At 37.4% G+C, this 20,583-nt stretch overlaps 1 protein-coding gene across 1 annotated transcript in view; it reads left to right on the top strand.

The window, feature by feature from the left end:
* ACAA2 (acetyl-CoA acyltransferase 2) overlaps positions 1-20,583 on the top strand; it is a 74,091-nt gene that overhangs the window by 31,305 nt on the left and 22,203 nt on the right. The window contains exons 3-6 of the mRNA XM_053701102.1: positions 4,222-4,350; positions 6,724-6,840; positions 11,224-11,371; positions 17,482-17,657. Coding sequence (XP_053557077.1) covers positions 4,222-4,350; positions 6,724-6,840; positions 11,224-11,371; positions 17,482-17,657 — 570 coding nt within the window. The remainder of the gene's footprint in view (positions 1-4,221; positions 4,351-6,723; positions 6,841-11,223; positions 11,372-17,481; positions 17,658-20,583) is intronic.

Below are 20,583 nucleotides of genomic sequence, written 5' to 3'. Positions count from 1 at the left end.
ATACATTCTACCAATCTCGAATTGGTGGTGGACGGAGGGCCACTAGGGCTCTTGGCAGCAATCCATTCTCTGAGCGTGTTCTTCCAGAACGGAGGTGCCTTACGAGCATACGTTTTGATCTGATTAGCCAGAGTTTTTCTAATGTGCTTCTGAGGAAAGCAGATTGAGTTTCTCAGCTGAGGTCCTCTGGACTAAGTGACCTAGGGGACTAGTTCCCGGGCTAGCAAGCTGTAGACTTGGAGTTTGAATCCTGCTGTGGCAGTTTTCTTAATCTGAGAAGGTCTAATCGTAACCTTCTTTTTGGCCTTGTCACTCTTTTTCAAAGATGGCTTGATCCTATCTGGAGTGGGTGTCAGAGAGACTCTTGCTCTGTTTGCCCGCGAGTTCATAATCAGAGGCTCGCTGCCATGAGAGTTCCCTTGTTGCAGGGATCTTCTGGGTCAGGGTCTCTTTGCGTATTGGGATCTTTTCTTACGGGTCGATTTGCGAGGGGTCGCTGGGACCTAGCCGAGAGAAGGTGTTTCTGAAGGTTTTCAGCCCTTTCCTTCAGCTCGTACCTGGTCCCTCGTCACCCATTTTAGGTGTGGAGGACTTCCTCTTTTTTGTCGAGAGGAGCTAGCTTGTCCTAAGTCGATCCTGGAGCATTCTTCTTCCCTTCTAGAGGCGCTGGTGAAGGGCTTGTCAAACTACTTCTTGTTCGAACCTGTGGGTTAGCTTAGATGCCTGACTAGCGGAAGGTTGCAGTTTCCAGCTGCGATTCCTTTCTCTGGTATGTGTTTTCGCAAACAGTTTTTGCTCTCTGTTTGTGTTCCATTTCCAGAGGTAAATTGTTTCACCAGGTGTTCAGTTGTTTTTGCCAGGGCTCTGCCTGCGGCCTGACCGGCAAGTCAGTTCCTTGCTCCTTTTTTGGGGTTGGAATTATCGTTCAGGAGTTACATCGGGTTTTCCTTTGTACCTGTACAGAAGGTGGTCTTTGAATTCTTTTTCGAGGACTTGTTTCGTCTGTAGATTGTTTTCCTACGTGTCATAGTTTCCGTGTTGCAATTTGCAATACGTTCTTTCTTATTATTAGACTAGGAGCCAAGATGTCTGGTTTCTCTGCCCAAGCCCGTAGGGCATTGTGGCAAAAATCTTGGTCATTTTATGTTACCTCTAAGTCCAAGCTTCTGGCGCTTCTTTACAAGGGTAAGACCTTGTTCGGACCTGGTCTGGCAAAAATAATTTCTGATATTACTGGTGGAAAAGGGTCTTTTCTACCGCAAGACAAGAAGAACAGACTCAAAGGACATCAAAGCAATTTTCGTTCCTTTTGGAACTTCAAAGATCAAAAGTTTTTCTCTCATTCTTCCAAGCAGGAACAGTCCAAGTCTTCTTGGAAGCCCAATCAGTCTTGGAATAAGGGAAAGCAATCCAAGAAACCCTCAGCTGAATTTAAGTCAGCATGAAGGGTCGGCCCCGGTCCGGGATCGGATCAAGTGGTGGGCATACTTTCCCTGTTTGGTCAAGCGTGGAGACGAGATGTCCCAGATTCTTGGACTGTGGACATAGTATCTCAGGGTTACAAAATAGAATTCAAAACTTTCCCTCCCAGGGGAAGATGCTGCCTTTAGAGATTATCTGCAGTCCAGGTAAAAAGAGAGGCATTCTTGTACTGCGTTCAGGACCTTTCCTCCCTAGGAGTGATTGTTCCAGTTCCAGTAAAGGAACAGGGTCTAGGATTCTATTCAAATCTGTTCGTGGTTCCCAAAAAAGAGGGAACCTTTCGACCCATTTTAGACCTAAAGTGTCTCAACAAGTTTCTCAGGGTGCCGTCCTTCAAAATGGAAACCATTCGTTCCATTCTTCCTTTGATCCAAGAGGGTCAGTTCATGACGACCATAGAACTGAAGGATGCATATCTTCATGTTCTCATCCACAGGGATCATCGCCAATTCCTGAGATTCGCCTTTCTAGACAAACACTTTCAGTTTGTGGCTCTTCTGTTTGGACTTGCCACAGCTCCCAGAATTTTCTCAAAGGTTGTGGGGGCTCTCTTGGCAGTGATCAGGTCTCGGGGGATTGCAGTGGCGCCATACCTGGACAACATATTGGTTCAGGCGCCATCTTGTCAGCAAGCTAACTCTCGTACAGAGATCTTGTTGTCTTTTCTACGTTCCCACGGTTGGAAAGGGAATCTGGAAAAGAGTTCCCTTGTTCCAGCTACAAGGGTGGTTTTCTTAGGGACCATAATAGATTCCCTATCTATGAAAATGGAGGTCAGAAAATCCAAAATTCTCTCCTCTTGCCTCTCTCTTCAGTCTACTGTTCGGGCCATCAGTGGCTCAATGTATGGAGGTAATTGGTCTGATGGTCGCTTCCATGGACATCATTCCCTTTGCTCGATTCCATTTGAGAGCTCTGCAATTATGTTTGCTCAGACAATGGAACGGAGACCATTCGGATCTGTCTCAGAGGATGGACGTAGACCAGTCAACAAGAGACTCTCTCCCGTGGTGGCTTTCTCCGGACCATCTGTCTCAGGGAACATGCTTCCGGAGACCTTCCTGGGTGATTTTGATCACGGACGCCAGCCTGCTAGGCTGGGGAGCAGTCTGGGACTCGTTAAAGGCGCAGGGACTATGGACTCGGGAGGAGTCTGCTCTCCCCATAAATATCTTGGAGTTGGGAGGGATTTACAGTGCTCTGATGGTCAGAAGGCTACTTCTCCTTCTCTTTCCCTCTGGTTGAGAAGTATGATTCGGTTTGCTTATGAGACTGCTGGACAGTCTGGCCTAAGAGAATGACAGCTCATTCCACTAGGGCTCTCTCCTTTTCTTGGGCTTTCAAAAATGAAGCTTCTGTGGAACCGATTTGCAAGGATGCAACTTGGTCCTCTCTGCATACTTTTCCCAAATTTTACAAATCTGATACTTTTGCCTCGGCTTAGGCCTGTTTTGGGAGAAAGGTTCTTCAAGCGGTGGTGCCTTCTGTTTAGGTCTGCCTGTCTTGTTCTCCCTCCCTGTTCATTCTTTGTCCTCTAGCTTGGGTATTGGTTCCCATTAGTAATTGAATAACGTTGTGGACTCTCCATATCTTAGGAAAGAAAACAGAATTTATGCTTACCTGATACATTTCTTTCTTTCTGGATATGGAGAGTCTACGACCCCACCCTTTATTAAGACAGTTATTTTTGACTAAACCTCAGGCACCTCTACACCTTTGTGTTATTCCTTTTCCATTTCCCTTTGTTCGAATGACTGGGGATTATTGGTAGGGGAGTGACACTTAACATCTTTGCTGTGGTGCTCTTTGCCTCCTCCTGCTAGCCAGGAGTGATATTCTCCACTAGTAATTGAATGACGTAGTAGACTTTCCATATCCGGAAATAAATAAATTTATCAGTTAAGCATCAATTTTTTTTTTTTCACACATCCCTTTGAAACCTTTCCCAAAGCTCTGAGCATACAACTACAACACCACAAACCTGGGTGCCAGGGACTAATTTTTAAGGTGCCAGTGATGCCCTGGCGTTAAGGTTTGTTCAGCCCTAAATTAGTGCATGTAATTTTTTGACTATAACGCCATCTAATTATGTGTTTATCCCTTTTTGTTCTGGGCAAGTAATGGTGCAATAACAAAATGATCACACTATAGTGTTATTGTTGCTCTTTTATGTCCCATCAAGTTTCATTTAACGTTGTCAATCTCTGCATAAAACTATTTTTAATGTTTACATTTTTTTTTGTTTATTTTTTAAATATTTTAGTTTTACAGAACTCTTCTAGATATTTCTCTTGGCCGCTGATTCTTTTTAATAATGCAAATAGTTTTAGGATTACAAAAATAACATTAGTGTGTTGGGATTGAATTAAATAACTTTTTTTCTGTACATAATAATTGAAATTGTACACTAGCTGCCAATAGGAATCATAGCTCCAATAATACAGTACATGGTTCCTTTGAGCATTTTAAAATTGATGTAGTTTATTTGTCTTCTGTACTAAAAGGAACCGTCTCTAAAATGGTATTCCTTATTTATCCTTTAATTACATGTAATGGAATATTTAGTCCCACAAGAGCAAATGTAAATTAACGTTGCACAATGATGCATGTTTGCGCTTTAGTAAAAAGCTATTTCATGTAATGTTGTTTTCAAGTAGATAAATCTATGTAAATAGCATTAAGTTGGGGGGGGGGGGGGGGCTGTAATGCTTGTAACGGTTAATGTGATTATTATTCCAGACCTCAAGCGATGCCATTTACTTAGCCAGACATGTTGGGCTTCGAGCTGGCATACCTATCCCCGTCCCAGCTCTCACAGTCAACAGGTTGTGTGGTTCTGGCTTCCAGTCGATTGTCAACGGTTGTCAGGTAATTCACATTTGAATTATGTTAAAGTGAAGGTCCTTTTTGATGAATTAGTGCCCGGTTTTTAATAATCCTATTAAAAAAAAAAAAGGGCACTTTAATGCATCAAAATTGACATTTCACTGTTTTCTTCAAAAACTTACCTTTTAATCTTGACAGCCGCTCCAGCACTTCCTCCGCCCGTCGCAAGCCGTCTTCACGGGTCCAAAATGACGAATCCGGCTTCCTCCAATCACAGGGTTGCATCAGGCCAAGATTTCCCGGGGGGGGGGGGTTGAAGCTGTGATTGGAGGAAGCCTGATTCGTCATTTCTGACGTCTGCACAGGCTTCTGACAGCCAGGGGAATCGCTTGAGCGGCATTCAGGATTAAAAGGTATGTTTTTGAAGAAAACAGTGAAATGTCAATTTTGATGAATTAAAGTGCCCTTGTTTTTAATCTGTTTATTAAAAAACAGGCACTAATTCATCAAAATGGACCTTCACTTTAAGTTTGATCCTTACTGTTTGAATTAACAACTAACAAACATCGAAAAAATGAAGAATTAGATCCTTTTTTTTTTTTTTTTATTGAAACGTACAAAGTTTAATACAAAACAAGTGATTTAGAGTTACATACATGTACATTTGTAAGGTTTACGATGATAAAGATGTACAATAAAACGTATTAAACAAAACAGAACATTGTGTGTCTTGTCTTATACAATCATTTATATCAGATATCACAGTCAAATCTCATTAAAGTAGTTTATTCTCACTATTGTTGTCGTGGTGCTAGTTCCATGAAAGTATTTGTTACAAAAAATACTTAAAGTGAAAGTAAAGTTAGCTTATATGGAAGATACTAATAGAGAGCAATCATATCAAATATTAAAGTTGCTAAGTTTTTATTTTTTATAATGTAGCATGTTTTATATTATTTATCTATTTACCGATCACATTTTCTACTGTGTTCCTCCGCCCCCTCGCCTTCTTTCGGGTTAGTGTGTGCTTTACACTTCAACTGACACAGCCGTCATTCACGTCGTCATACGTGCTCGTACCCGACATGGATAATTTGGCGCATGCGCAGTATGACCCGAAGCTCCATGTACCTGTAAATAATGACGACAGAAGGATTCCCTTTCTCTATGTGCATGCGTCTAATGAGAACGCGCTTGAAGAGCCAGAATGAGATCGCAGTTAGCCGCATGCGTGGGCGTTATACCAAGCGCTCGAGACACCAATGGGGGAACCAATCGGTTAGATACCGATAGTTTCGTCACCGCAACAGAAATATTTTTTTTTTTGCGGGTGGAGGAACACATAATAAGTTGTACACAGTAATCAAATGAAAAAGGTATTTTGACATTGAATCTTACAAAATGATGAATGAAACTGCACCTTATTTTTAATGTTATATCCAAATATTAATAGTGCAATATGTAACTTTACTTTCACTTGAAGTAGACTAGATTGTTACTCAGCGTACTCTGTCTTGTAAGCGGTGTGGGGGGGGGGGGGGCTAGAGCGGTAAGGAGGTCCTAAGGTATAGTTAGATGGTGGGGATCTATGGGGAGGCTGCTTTGAATTTGGTTGACAGGTACTCCAGAATTAGATCCTTTTAGCTTAATATTGGCTAACATGTCATCACTTTTCCTAAACTTCATCACTGCATTCTCATTTAGTTTTTACTAAAAAATCACTATCCTTTCTACTACCAAAGTGTGCTAATTACAGAAATCTGTAAATTGCCATATTAGAAATTTTGTTTGGCTACACCAGATTCATTAGCAAAAAAGGTTTTATTTTTTTTATCAGCAACATAGTGTTCTCTAAAATTAGTGAGTTCACCTGAATCTTTTACTGGGCATCTAGTTATAGTTTGTATACAGTGTAAAGATTCTTCTTCTGGAACGCTTAATCATTTTATTTCTCATCTAATTAAAACTCTGGATCTCTGTTTAATCACTTGTATGTATTGAAAATAGGACAATTAGAAAAAAGAGTCTCTGATATTTACATTTTGGAATGAGAGATAAGTGAAATGTAATCCTAGCTGCCCATAGGCAGAGAGACAGGAATTTTCACACTATTTTGTTAGAACTATCTTATCATTACAATTATTTTACAAACCAATGGTTGTGTGGTGTAATGTACATATTAGGTACACCTATTGGTCTGTTACATAGTGGTAATGATGATCTTAATCAAAGATTAAGGGCCTGATGATTTAAAGCTCTCTGGTCTGATGAGTTTCATCATATTTTAGCTTGTGAGCTGTTTATCTTGCTATACATTTTTGGTCATTGGGCCCTAAGTGTCTTACACATGTTTGGGTGGTTCCTGACTTTCACTCATTCTGTCTTTATAAAATTGTAAATTGATGTGCTTAACAGGAAATCAGCCTACGGGAATCTGATATTGTTCTGTGTGGGGGATCCGAAAGCATGAGCCAGGCCCCATATGCTGTCAGAAACATTCGATTTGGAACAAAGTTTGGCGCAGACCTCAAGGTATTGACATTATAATTAAAATCTCCATTTTTTTAAAGTAATAAAACAAATTATATTTCCTTTAACCTTTTACATGTATCTTATTGTTTTAATCATTTGACCCACAGCAGTAAATAACATGAAATTCACTTTCATAAGAAAATAAAAACAAATAATAAATAAATAAAAATCTGAGCTGTGTTTAATGCTTCTTGCATTTAGTAAAGGGACATCATACTGTAACATAGTCTAATCTCTTTCCTTTTTTGCCTGCTGTAGTGTATGCAGTGTTGTTTATAAATAGATCATTCACCATTTATTTTGTCATTTAAAAACATTTCATTTACCTGTGGTATCCCCCACCTGTACTTAAGTATTGGCTATAAAAATGCTATGTAAACATAGCCATTAGAAGAAATTACACATTCTCAGTGGTTCTTCAGAATGTAAAAACCAGGTGCTAACAACCAGAATTATATAATCTAAAAAAATCAAAAGAAAAAGAGTTTTAACATTACTCCTTCAAGGAATATTAAGGTCACGCACTGTTATATATTATTGAAGAAATAAATTTAGAATGTATATAAAGTTATGACATCTTGACATATACAACAGTTATTTGATAAAATCGCTTAAATAAATGTACATCTTATATGTAGAGAATACACTAGTACCAGTTTGTATATATGGGGCTAAAAATATAACCTGAGCAAGTAAATATCCAAAAACGGTTAATCAGCTGACATAAACCTGATGAATATATAAAGTGTAGACATTATCCTGTTGAGATATTAGTCTCAGTTCAAAACACCATAAAGTTCACACCGCTGTGTGCAAAATAAGTTAGTATGTTTACATATACATTAGTGGTACCTCAATCCACTCACATCATCAGTGGGATCTTGTAAAGCAAATTTGTAAATAGGAATACATTAGCAAGAATTTTTTAAATAATTAAAATTACATGCTATTTTTTGGCTTTACTGTTCCTTTAACCTACTTTTTGCTTTTGAATATACATTAACTGTTTACTTCCTATTATGCATTTACATCCAGTTTTTACATATGTCTAACTATTTGTTGTTCTTACATGCAGGGGGCGGCATTGCATAAGCAGTTCACAAGAACTGTTTGTGCAGTGATAAATGCAGACAGCGTAGGCTGTCGGCATTTATCGATGTAGAGTATCATGTCCGCTCGCACATTAATAAATCGGCCCCTATATGTGTATTTCAAGTAACATAGTTGTATTTATATCCAGGTGAAACCCACAGCCAGTGTGAAAGAATTGTTCTTTGACTCTCATCATCCTGCTTTCTGTGACATGCAGAAGTTAGACTAAATAAACATCGGCTAGATTACGAGTTGTGCGTTAGGGTAAAAAAGCAGCGTTAACAGGTCCTAACGCTGCTTTTTACACCCGCTGCTATGACGAGTCTTGCAGGTTTAGGGGCACCGCACACTTCTTTGGCCTTACCGCAAAACGACTTACGTAAACTTCGTAAAGTCTTTTTTTTTGGGACTTCCATAGCGCCGGTATTACAAGTCTGTCCTGGGAGGCCAAAAAGTGAGCAGTACACCCTCTACCTCCAAGATCTGTAACGCATTCTAAAGTCAGTAGTTAAGAGTTTTATGGTACAACGCCGTAGCATAAAACTCATAACTAAAGTGTTAAAAAGTACACTAACACCCATAAACTACCTATTAACCCCTAAACCGAGGCCCTCCCGCATCGCAAACACTAAAATAATTTTTTTAACCCCTAATCTGCCGCTCTGGACATCGCCGCCACTATAATAAACGTTTTAACCCCTAAACCGCCGCACTCCCGCATCTCAAACACTAGTTAAATAATATTAACCCCTAATCTGCTATCCCTAACGTCGTCGCCACCTACCTACATTTATTAACCCCTAATCTGTCGTCCCCAACGTCGCCACCACTATATTAAATGTATTAACCCCTAAACCTAACCCTAACCAGAACACCCCCTAACTTAAATATAATTTAAATAAATCTAAAGAAAATTACTATAATTAACTAAATTATTCCTATTTAAAACTAAATACCTATAAAATAAACCCTAAGCTAGCTACAATATAACTAATAGTTACATTGTAGCTATCTTAGGGTTTATTTTTATTTTACAGGCAAGTTTGTATTTATTTTAACTAGGTACAATAGTTATTAAATAGTTATTAACTATTTAATAACTACCTAGCTAAAATAAATACAAAAGTACCTGTAAAATAAAACCTAACCTAAGTTACAATAACACCTAACGCTACACTATAATTAAATACATTTACTAAATTAAAAACAATTAAATAAATTAAATTAGCTAAAGTACAAAAAAAAAAAACACTAAATTACAGAAAATAATAAACAAATTAAAAGATATTTATACTAATTACACCTTATCTAATAGCCCTATCAAAATAAAATCTAGCCGCATGTTTCCTAACAACCAATTTATCTAGGAAACTTCTGCATTTAGAATTTGGTAATCATTAAATGTCAGTAATAAAACCATATTACTTCAAACTTATAATTACCCCTCAATGATACAGAATTGTAATCAACATTTTTTTCCCCCCAAGCAATCAATATTTTACTAGGTTAAAAAAAAATGTATTCTTAGGAAATTATTCCATTTTCTAATGTTTCTAAACACCCCCAAAATTTGCTTTTTTTCGGTCCTCAACCACACCAATTAGCACGAATCTCCTCCTTTTCTATGGGCGCGTGCTCATATCTGTGCAGACGCTCCTTACTGTTTGATTGCTATGTCACACGGTAGAAGAGAAGGCGTTATTCAGTAGCAACTAGTAAACCAGCTCTGCTACCATGTACTTAATACAAGCAGAGGCCTAGTAAACGTGGAACACAAAGCTTTTACTTTTTAAATGGAACCCAAGAATGAAATATTAAACCACCACATATTGTACTATTCAAGATACACATTATACACAATGCCGACTGAATTGGTATTTAACTAGGGTATTCTAGTACTAAGTTAACTGCTTTTAAGTTCATACATTGTGAACCCTTTATGACATTTGACAAAGGTGACAAACGTTAAGTTTTATTTTAACTAAGACCAGTTAGTGCCTTTACTTTTTGGATGGTTTACTATGATATTACTGTAAGGGCACCGTGGCAGCTGCAATATTTGTGGGACTGTGCAAATCCTTTTTGGAATTCTTTATATATAAAGGGACTTGAAACTCAGAATTTTTCTTTCATGATTCTAATAGAGTATACAATTTTAGACAACTTTCTAGTTTACTTCTATTATTTAATGTGCTTCTTTCTCTTAATATCCTTCATTGAAAATATTACCTAGTTATGCTCAGCAGTTGGGAGCAAGCTGCTGATTGGTGGCTGCTAATATATGCATGCTTTCATTGGCTTGCAGATGTGTTACGCGAGCTCCCAGTAGTGCATTGCTGCTCCTTCAATAAAGGATACCAATTTGTTAAAAGTTGTTGAAAGAAAAAATCTTGGGTTTCATATTTATGTTATATATTATATTTAATATTTTATATATATATTATAGTGGTCTGGGCTACTATTAGTTTTTTATAGAAGTATACGTACAAAACCTACCATCAGTATACATTTTCACACTTTATCTACTTTTATAGCAAAAGCTATTTACATGAGAAATACGCTTTCCCATTTACTTTAGCTACCACTGAGCTATGTACTTGAATAAAGATGCCGGCTCTGAGTTTAATTAGCATTGCATGAACTTCCTACACTGTGCACGTTATATTCAAGGGCAGGGGCATAAATGCATTTTTCATTAAAGGGACACTGAACCCAAATGTTTTCTTTTGTAATTCAGAAAGAGCATGCAATTTTAAGCAACTTTCTAATTTACGCCTATTATCAATTTTTCTTCGTTCTCTTGCTATAATTATTTGAAAAAGAAGGTATCTAAGCTTTTTTTTTGGTTTCAGTACTCTGGACAGCACTTTTTTTATTGGTGGATGAATTTATCCACCAATCAGCAAGGACAACCCAGGTTGTTCACCAAAAATGGGCCGGCATCTAAACTTACATTCTTGCATTTCAAATAAAGATACCAAGAGAATGAAGAAAATTTGATAATAGGAGTAAATTAGAAAGTTGCTTAAAATTTCATGCTCAATCTGAATCACGAAAGAAATTTTTTGGGTACAGTGTCCCTTTAAGCAAATATCTTCTAAGCCCTGCAAAACATAACCTGTGCATTTACCTGTGTTTGGATTAACTATGGATTTGATTGTGATTTAAAATTACTATAGTTTTCCTTTTAAAAATTCCTTTTAACAAGCATATTTTATTTCTTCCTTTTAGCAGTTGTTGTGGTATTGTGTAGTTATTGCTATTGATGTTACATACTTCTATGATTTCTAGCTAGAAGATACCCTTTGGGCTGGACTTACAGATTCTCACATTAAGACTCCAATGGCTATAACGGCTGAGAATCTCGGTGAAAAATATAACGTCACCAGACCAGACTGTGACAAATATGCCTTCCAGACACAGCAGAGATGGAAAGCTGGTGAGTGATATGTTTTTGTGTTTCTGATAAATGACCAGTTGTAGAAAGGAACCAAGACTAAAGGGGAATCTGGGTATTATTATTTTTCTTTATTGCATCTAATATCCCACAAAAAATATACATTGCACATATGTCTTAATCTAGGAACTATCTCCCTTACATTGCACATATGTCTTAATCTAGGAACTATCTCCCTTACATTGCACATATGTCTTAATCTAGGAACTATCTCCCTTACATTGCAGATATGTCTTAATCTAGGAACTATCTCCCTTTTGGTGTGGTCTCCAATGCCACTGTTGTCGGCACTTGTTAAAGGGACCCTACTCAATGTCATACATAGGGAAGGACAGCAACTAAACATGTTTATTTACTCTCAGCTAGATTATGAGTTTTGAGCGCTATAGGGATTTTAACGACCACAACAAAAGCAGCGTTATTTCACCTCCCTATAGCGCTGCTATTACAGGTTTAAAAAAAGCAGGCTTGTGTGGGCGATATGGTGCGTTGAGCTCCATACCGCACCGTAATCAAGCGCTTCTTTGACGTGCTTGTGCACGAATTCCTTATAGACATCAATGGGGAGAGCTGGCAAAAAAAAAAGCCTAACACCTGCAATCGCGGAATGAAAAGCTCCGTAACGCAGCCCCATTGATGTCTATGGGGAAAGAAATAGGTTTAAACGTAACTAACACCCTGACATAAACCCCAAGTCTAAACACCCCTAATCTGCTGCCCCCGATATCGCCACCACCTACATACAGTTATTAACCCCTAATCTGCCACCATCGATATCGCTGCCACCTACATAAGTTATTAACCCCTAATCTGCTGCCCCCGATATCGCCGCCACCTACATACAGTTATTAACCCCTAATCTGCCGCCCCCGATATTGCTGCCACCTACATATAGTTATTAACCCCTAATCTGCCACCCCAACATCGCCGCCACCTACATAAAACTATTAACCCCTAATCTGCCTCTCCCGATGTTGCCGCCACTATACTAAAGTTATTAACCCCCAAACCTCTGGCCTCCCACATCACTACCACTAAATAAATCCATTAACCCCTAACACTAACCCTAACACTCCCTAATGTTAACATAATTAAAATAGAGCTAAAGTTACAATTATTAACTAAATAATACCTAAATATAAACTAAATACAAACTTACCTGTGAAATAAAACCTAAGCTATCTACAATATAACTAATAGTTATATTGTAGCTAGCTTAGGTTTTATTTTTATTTCACATGTAAGTTTGTATTTATTTTAACTAGGTAGACTAGTTAGTAAATAGTTATTAACTATTAATAACTACATAGTTAAAATAAATACAAACTTACCTGTGAAATAAAACCTAACCTGCCTTACACTAAAACCTAACATTACAACAACAAAAATAAACGCTAAACATAACTAAATTACATAAAAAAACAACCACTACATACTTAACAAGATGGACAGCCGAGTTACATACTGACTTAGACACAGAGTCTTGGAGACAATGTTTCCGCCATACACACTCTTCTTCCATCTCCTTAACTATATCCGAACTGAACTATAAAATACTAGCCAGGTGGTATTTAACCCCACAACGCCTGAGGGTTATATACCCTACCGCCTCCTCCAGTTGCTGGAGGAGATGTGGAGAGGAGGGTACCCTAACTCATATTTGGTGGTCCTGTCCAAACCTAAGTGACTTTTGGAACCAAGTAGAGAGGCACATATATAAAGTCTTGAGTGTAAATGTCACCCTCTCCCCACAACTCATCCTTCTCAGTCACATCCCTAAGCTCTCCTGTGGTTACCGCAAGAAATTGCTTCTTTTAATGTTGTCCTGTGCTAAGAGATTAATCCCCAGACTGTGGAAAACACGTGAGATACCCACTATCGCCCAATGGAAGTCTGAAGTAAATCACGTCCTTACATTAGAAAAGATGCACTACTGCTACCTAGGTAAGCAGGACATGATTTCTAACATTCAATTTATCTGGGAGCAGGGGACCCACGACCAAACATAGGCCGCTTATCCAACAACTTTCATGTAGAGCTAAGAATCTTATGTCACTCACTCTTTGGGGCTCCAGAGACATAACCATAATCTTCCTACACCTACAATACGTTAAACCAGATGGAATATTCCCTTCCTTATTAAACCCTATTACCCCATTTCCCATCCCATTTCCTTAACTGATCCTTCTGAACCTTTTTCTTTTTTCGGTCAACTACAACTATCTATGTTCTGTTATGACTCATCTGTATCCTTAATTAATCTTGAAAATACTTATGAAAATTAGGTCATTGATTGTTGATGGCTATCATTTTAGCAAACTGTTGTTATGCGGTTATCACAAGAAATATAACTATACCACCTGTTTATCAATGTACCGATTTTCAATAAAAATCATTTAAACACAAAAAAACAACCACTAAATTACAAAAAATAAGAAACAAATTATCAAAAATAAAAAAGTATTACACCTAATCTAATAGCCCTATCAAAATAAAATAACCCCCCCTCCCAGCCTACAATAAACTACCAATGGCCCTTAAAAGGGCCTTTTGTGGGGCATTGCCCTAAAGATATCAGCTCTTTTACCTGTAAAAAAAATAGAAACCCCCCCCCAACCAACCCCCCCCCCCCAAATAAATGATGAGAGCTCAATCCTATTGGCTGATTGGAACAGCCAATAGGATTTTAGCAGCTCTAATACGATTGGCTGATTGGGTATTTTAGCAGCTCTAATCCTATTGGCTGATTGAAATCTTTCAGCCAATAGGAATGCAGGGAACGCCATCTTGGATGACGTCACTTGCATTGAAGTTTCAGTTTATGGCGGTGACCATATGAAGAGGATGCTCCGCACCGGATGTCTTCAGGATGGACCCGCTCCGGATGGATGAAGATAGAAGGCCGTCTGGATGAAGACTTCTTGCCGCCTGGATGAGGACTTCGCCAGCTGGATGAAGATGGAAGAGGCCGCCCCGATGAAGACTTCTTGCCGCATGGATGAGGACTTCGCCGGCTGGATGGATCCTTCAAGCGGGACTTCAAGAACTGTAAGTGGATCGTCGGGGGTTAGTGTTAGCTTTTTTTTTTTTAAGGGTTTTTTGGGTGGGTTTTATTTTTAGTTTAGGGTCTGGGCATGTAAAAGAGCTAAATACTCTTTTAAGGGCAATGCCCATACAAATGCCCTTTTCAGGACAATGGGGAAGCTTAGGTTTTTTTAGATAGTTATTTTATTTGGGGGAGTTGGTTGTGGGGGTGGTGGGTTTTACTGTTGGGGCTGTTTGTGTTTTGTTTACAGGTAAAAGAGCTGATATCTTTGGGGCAATGCCCCACAAAAGGCGCTTTTAAGAGCCATTGGTAGTTTATTGTAGGCTAGTTTTTATTTTATTTTGGGGGGGCTTTTTTTATTTTGATAGGGCTATTAGATTAGGTGTAATTCCTTTTTATTTTTGATCATTAGGTGTAATTTATTTTATTATTTTTGATGATTTGTTTCTTATTTTTCGTAATTTAGTGTTTGTTTTTTTGTAATTAGATACTTTTTTGTAATTTTTTAGAGTAGTGTTAAGATTTTTTTAATGTTTAGTTTAATTTAATTGGTAGTTGGTTTAATTGTAGTTTAATAATTATCTTAGTTTAATTGTTAGTTTAATATTAATTTATTTAATTTGACAGGTAAGTTTTAATTTAAGATAGGGAAATTGTAATTTTAATATAAAGCTAGGGGGGCGTTAGGTTTAGGGGTTAATAGTTTATTTTAGTATATTTAGTTGTGGGGGCTTTCGGTTTAGGGGTTAATAGTTTATTATAGCGGCAGTGTGGGCAGACGGCAGATTAGGGGTTAATTATTTTTAAATAGTGTTTGCGATGTTGGAGGGCAGCGGTTTAGGGGTTATTAGGTTTATTATAGTGGCGACGATGTCGGGGTGCGGCGGAATAGGGTTAATACATTTTAATAGTGGCGGCGATGTCCGGAGCGGCAGATTAGGGGTTAATAACTTTATTATAGTGTTTGCGATGCGGGAGGGCCTCGGTTTAGTGGTTAATAGGTAGTTTATGTGTGTTAGTGTACTTTTTAACACTTTAGTTATGAGTTTTATGGTACAGCTTTGTAACGTAACACTCATAACTACTGACTTTAGATGGCGGTACAGATCTTATGGTTATAGAGTGTACAGCTCACTTTTTGGCTTCCCAGGCAAACTCGTAATACCGGCGCTATGGGAGTCCCATTGAAAAAAAACTTTTTAAAAAGTGCGATACTGACGTTGCGTGACGGGCTAAAAGGTGTGCATTACACCTATACCGACAAGACTTGTAATAGCAACGTTAGGGAAAATGAAGCGTTATGGGCCATAACGATGCTATTTGACTCATAACGCAAAACTCATAATCTAGTGTTAAGCATGAAATAAGCTATTTAATTTGAAATGTATGCAGCTGTATCATTTGTGTACTTTATGCTAGCGCACATTGGCTTGTTAAAGCTTATTGGATGAGAGCGGTAGTAGCATTAGTAGGAAATACCAATCAGCCATTAGCATTGGTAGGAAGTACATATCTGATGCTGGTATGTTAGTTTAAATGTACGGTATTTAGCTTTCCCTCCATATTTTGTCAGGAAAAAAAGGCAAAAAAGTCTGCTTTTTTTTTAAATGTTTCATTTTGTCATATGGATGACAGAATGTAGGGTCCTTTTATATAGTATGTAATTTGCATGTCTGTGCAGTACCAGCACCTCATAACATTCTTTGGGAAAAAAAAAAGAACCATCAATTTGCAACCCGACGAGCACAAAAATCTTAATTCTAGCTGAATTAACTCTCAAGCAGGAGCGTTAGTTTGCACTCCACTTGTAATCTGGCCCATAATATTTAAAAGAAAAGTTACAATCTAAAATCTCAGTCTTAATAAGCTCTTTTAAAATGCAGGCACGTCAATGTGCAAATCTAATCCTGCAGGCTCCAACTTTTGTTATTAATGTGTCCAATATGTTTCTGATGAATCTAATTTTAAGAATTTTTTACCAGCTTTGCCTGTTCTCATTGTATGTAGCCTCTCCAAATGATGACATAATATGACATCATGTCAAATCTGGCAGAAGGTACTAAGAATGAGAAGGAATCAAACATACTTCCTCATTCAGAAAACTAGTGAAGAGGTACATATATGGACAGCTATGAGACCTACTCAAATAGTATAGAAAAAAGTACATACCTCTTCCTGCTACCTTCCACACTCAAGTCATCAATTGTTAAAGCTTTTATAACTGTATTGTCATATTGAAATCCTTGCAGTCCTGTGTTTTCTTCTGTCAGTTATTGCAGGAATTAATTGCTGCTAAATCAGAAAATAACCTTCAATTTACTCCATTTGGACATTTTGGGAAAAAAATGCTTGTTCTGTATCCACTATAGTTCACTGTAGTATAGGACTAAAAAATTGCAGTTTTACCCACAATTAAGTCACAATCCTCTCTGCCTGTCTTCTGTTAGATTTTGTGTTCTAAAATGCAAATGAAGTCTGTTTTTATTTAAAACAACAAATGATTACAGTACCGTACGGAGGGTACTAGGTAAACAAAAGTTTGATAAATTATATAAAACTGCTTTAAACGTTGCATAATAAAGCTTTTTATTATGACATGTAAATATTGCCTACATTACATAAGATATTGTTGTTTACAATTGGTCCTATCCCCTCTCCAAGCTGTCCTATTTTACAGATGGAAATATACAAATATTCTGAAATCCAAACCCTTTTCAAGTCCCTAACAGTTTAAAAATACAATATTTTTTAGAAATCACAACAAATCAAAATGAGTGAAAACTGTTTTTTTTTTAAATAATTTTTATTTTTTATAATTCTGGATTTGGAGATTTGAACCTGAAGTTGTAGTGCTTAATAAAAGCAATTCTTGGTTATGATTTTTGTGTAAACTGTCCTTTCATACATCATTGAGACTTGTCTTTATCAGGCATAACAATCTAAACAGCTTTTACTTTTTTTTTTAACCATTTTTGAATGTGCTTTTTCATACTCGTGATAAACTAGAAATGTCAGATTACCGTAACACTGTATTTTCCATGCACAGCTCAGGATGCTGGGTATTTCACTGCTGAAATGGCACCAGTTGAAATTAAAACCAGGAAAGGTGCTGTCAAAATGGAACAAGATGAACATCCCCGGCCTCAGACTACCCTAGAACAGATGGCAAAGCTTCCTTCAGTGTTCAAGAAGGATGGTATGGTGACCGCAGGAAATGCATCGGTGAGAAATATAAAGAAATGTCGTATTTTCATTTTCTAAATGAATTAGAATTTGTAAAATAATTTTTCATACCAAGAAGACGGGCACGGAGGTAAAAGAAAACTCTTTTATTGTAATCTAAATAATAATAATGTTTCATGGCTTTTGTAATTTTGCTGTATGTTGTGTAGGAACTGTAGGGATACTGGCCCATTTTTGGTTCAGAACCCTGGGAAGTGCTTGCTCATTGGTGGCTACATTTATCCACCAATCAGCAAGCTTAAAATTGCCTGCTCTATCTGAATTATAAAGAAAAAAATTTGGGGTTCAGTATCCTTTAAACATGTTTAAAGAGAGAACAGTATTTTTAAAAAAAATTAAAAAATAATGTATTGACAATAAAATTTCTTGTCCTGACACAGCCAGCTTTTTTACACTGAATATCAGAGCCATTTTTCCAGCATATATGCACATATAAACACACACACATATATATATATATGTATATATATAAAAACACACCTAAATATATATACACATCACCAGCAAAAAGATTATGACTCACTGAAGGCTCAGAAGATGGGTTAGCATTTTTAGCAATAATGTATTTTTTTAATAAAGGTGTGTACATTGTGTTTTTTATTTAGACATAATGCTGTTGCACACTTAATAGACTAGGTCTAGAACTGAACCCGCAATGTCTACGAGGTATGCCTCTATATATTGAAATAAATATTGGATTTGAAGTTACATAGTGAGTTTGGGCTTAACGTGCAAGACTGTCCCCTTTAATTTGTGGGTATTTATATTTAAAAGAAAAAAGATTATAAAATACGACAGACCCAGTTAAGAAATTTCAACTAGACCCACAAAGCACCCCTGTGCAGCCCACTAGCAGAGGCAGGAACACTAATTGTACAATAAGAAAATGAATATGTTATGGTTTTTTTGCATGTGCAGTGTATTTATATTACAATTTATACTGTGCACCTTAAATTGCCTTAATTGCACAATTTCAATAAGAACAGTATTTTTTGCCGAACAATTTCATTTAAAATGTAATGTGTTTTTAAACAATACAAAATTTTACTGCATAATTTAAATTTATTTCAGTAAGTTATTTATTCTTTCTATATGATTTTAAAATTACAATTTATTGTGAGTCCTACTATAATGCATGCAGCTCCTTCACATACTTAAAAACAGATAACACCCCTTTGCAAGACACACTGTTCACAAGGTAAAAACTGCCTTTATAGAATTAGAACAGGGGTTTCATAGTACTGGAGAGATTTCTCATAGAATCTCAGAAACCCTGAGAGCTTTACAGAATTGGCCCCTCTGTATGACAATTGCTGTAATTCCTAACGGTATAACAACTGCATGCAATATTTTTGTTAAACCCTTTAAATTAAAGCTGAAAGTCTGAACTTCAGTGCAATCTTGATTGCTTCATTTTAAATTAATTGTGGTAATGTACAGAGCCAAAATTATAAAAATTGTGTAACTGTCCAAATACTTATGGACCTAACTGTTCTCAGTTAAGATGTACCAGTGTTTGCTGATGACACAAATTTCTTCCTTAGTTCTTAATTACCAGAGTTTTAAACAAGACTCATGCTAATTTAGGTAAATTGTTATGGCTCTTCCACTAAATCAATAACTCTGTATGAGTATGAAACCTATTTCGGAGACAAAGAGGAAGAAAATTTATAAAGGGATCAGCAGTTTAGCACAGAACACAAAAATAATTATTTTCCAGTGTAATTTGCAGGGGCTGTATCTTTGTCACGTATTACATGGAGTGAGTTGCTACTGGTGTAATATAACTATGATGCCTTCTCTGCATGCTGACATTTCTCACTCTTTTATACAAACACACTCTAGTATTTTCTTGATCATAACCAAACTATTTTCTCCTTATCACTGCTTAATATTCAGTGCATCATCTGAATGCACTCAAAGATATCTTCTTAGCCTCACTATGCTTGTATACAACAGCACCTCTACCATTCAGCTTGCACACAAACCAAACTTTATTACCAGATGTCCATCATCTGATACGGGGTGAAACATTGGAGGCTCTGGCTTGTTTCTCTGTTGCTTAGTGTTGCAGATGATTGCTATTTTAAAACTGGAAGGGCGTACAGTTAATAATTTTCTAGCCTTTCCTTGGAAGTAAGTTCTCCTCCTTTCTTTAGACATTGGGCTTATTTAGTAGCAAGATGCACACGCAAGAATAGTAGGTAGACTTTTAAAGGCTGCTTTTTTGTGTGTGATTTCTTTCTAATGACACGGTGAGTCCATGGATCATCATCAATTACTGTTGGGAATATCACTCCTGGCCAGCAGGAGGCAAAGAGCACCACAGCAAAGCTGTTAAATATCACTCCCCTACCTACAATCCCCCAGTCATTCTCTTTGCCTGTAGTGCAAGGAGGAGGTGAAGTTTAGGTGTCTGATGAGAAGTTTTCTTCAATCAAGATTTTATTTTTTTAGCAGAGTAAGCTTACTCTGTTCTTTTCAGGGTCTAGCCTAGTCCCACATCAGTCTCTTCAGTAGGGCAGTGGTGGCTTTTGAGCACTTGAGAACTTGTGAGGTAAATCCTCACTGCGGTTTATCAAGAATCTGCTGCCCTAACTAGAAAACCTGAGTAGGTTTTACTCAGTTTTTCTCTCTTCTCAGGTCCATGTGAGGTGCTGCACCCTCTCAACCCAGGTGAGCTGTCCTGCTGCCGGACAGCACTTTCAGGTAAGTGCCATTTTAATTTTCTTCTGCAAGGAGATTGCTGGCACTTGTTACAGCTAACAGATGTCTTATTTAATATAGGACTTTATTAAACCTTCATGTTTGGGGTTTCTTTTAGGCAGTTTGGGCTTTGAGACTGTGAGGTAATTTATGGTGGCTCAGTGTGTTATAGTAGTTTTTATACTTTTGGTCATGGAGA

Source organism: Bombina bombina, chromosome 2 (assembly GCF_027579735.1).
Source record: "Bombina bombina isolate aBomBom1 chromosome 2, aBomBom1.pri, whole genome shotgun sequence".
Lineage (NCBI taxonomy): Eukaryota > Metazoa > Chordata > Amphibia > Anura > Bombinatoridae > Bombina > Bombina bombina.
The sequence above is the reverse complement of the archived record's forward strand: the minus strand, read 5'-3'. Positions and strand labels throughout refer to the sequence as shown.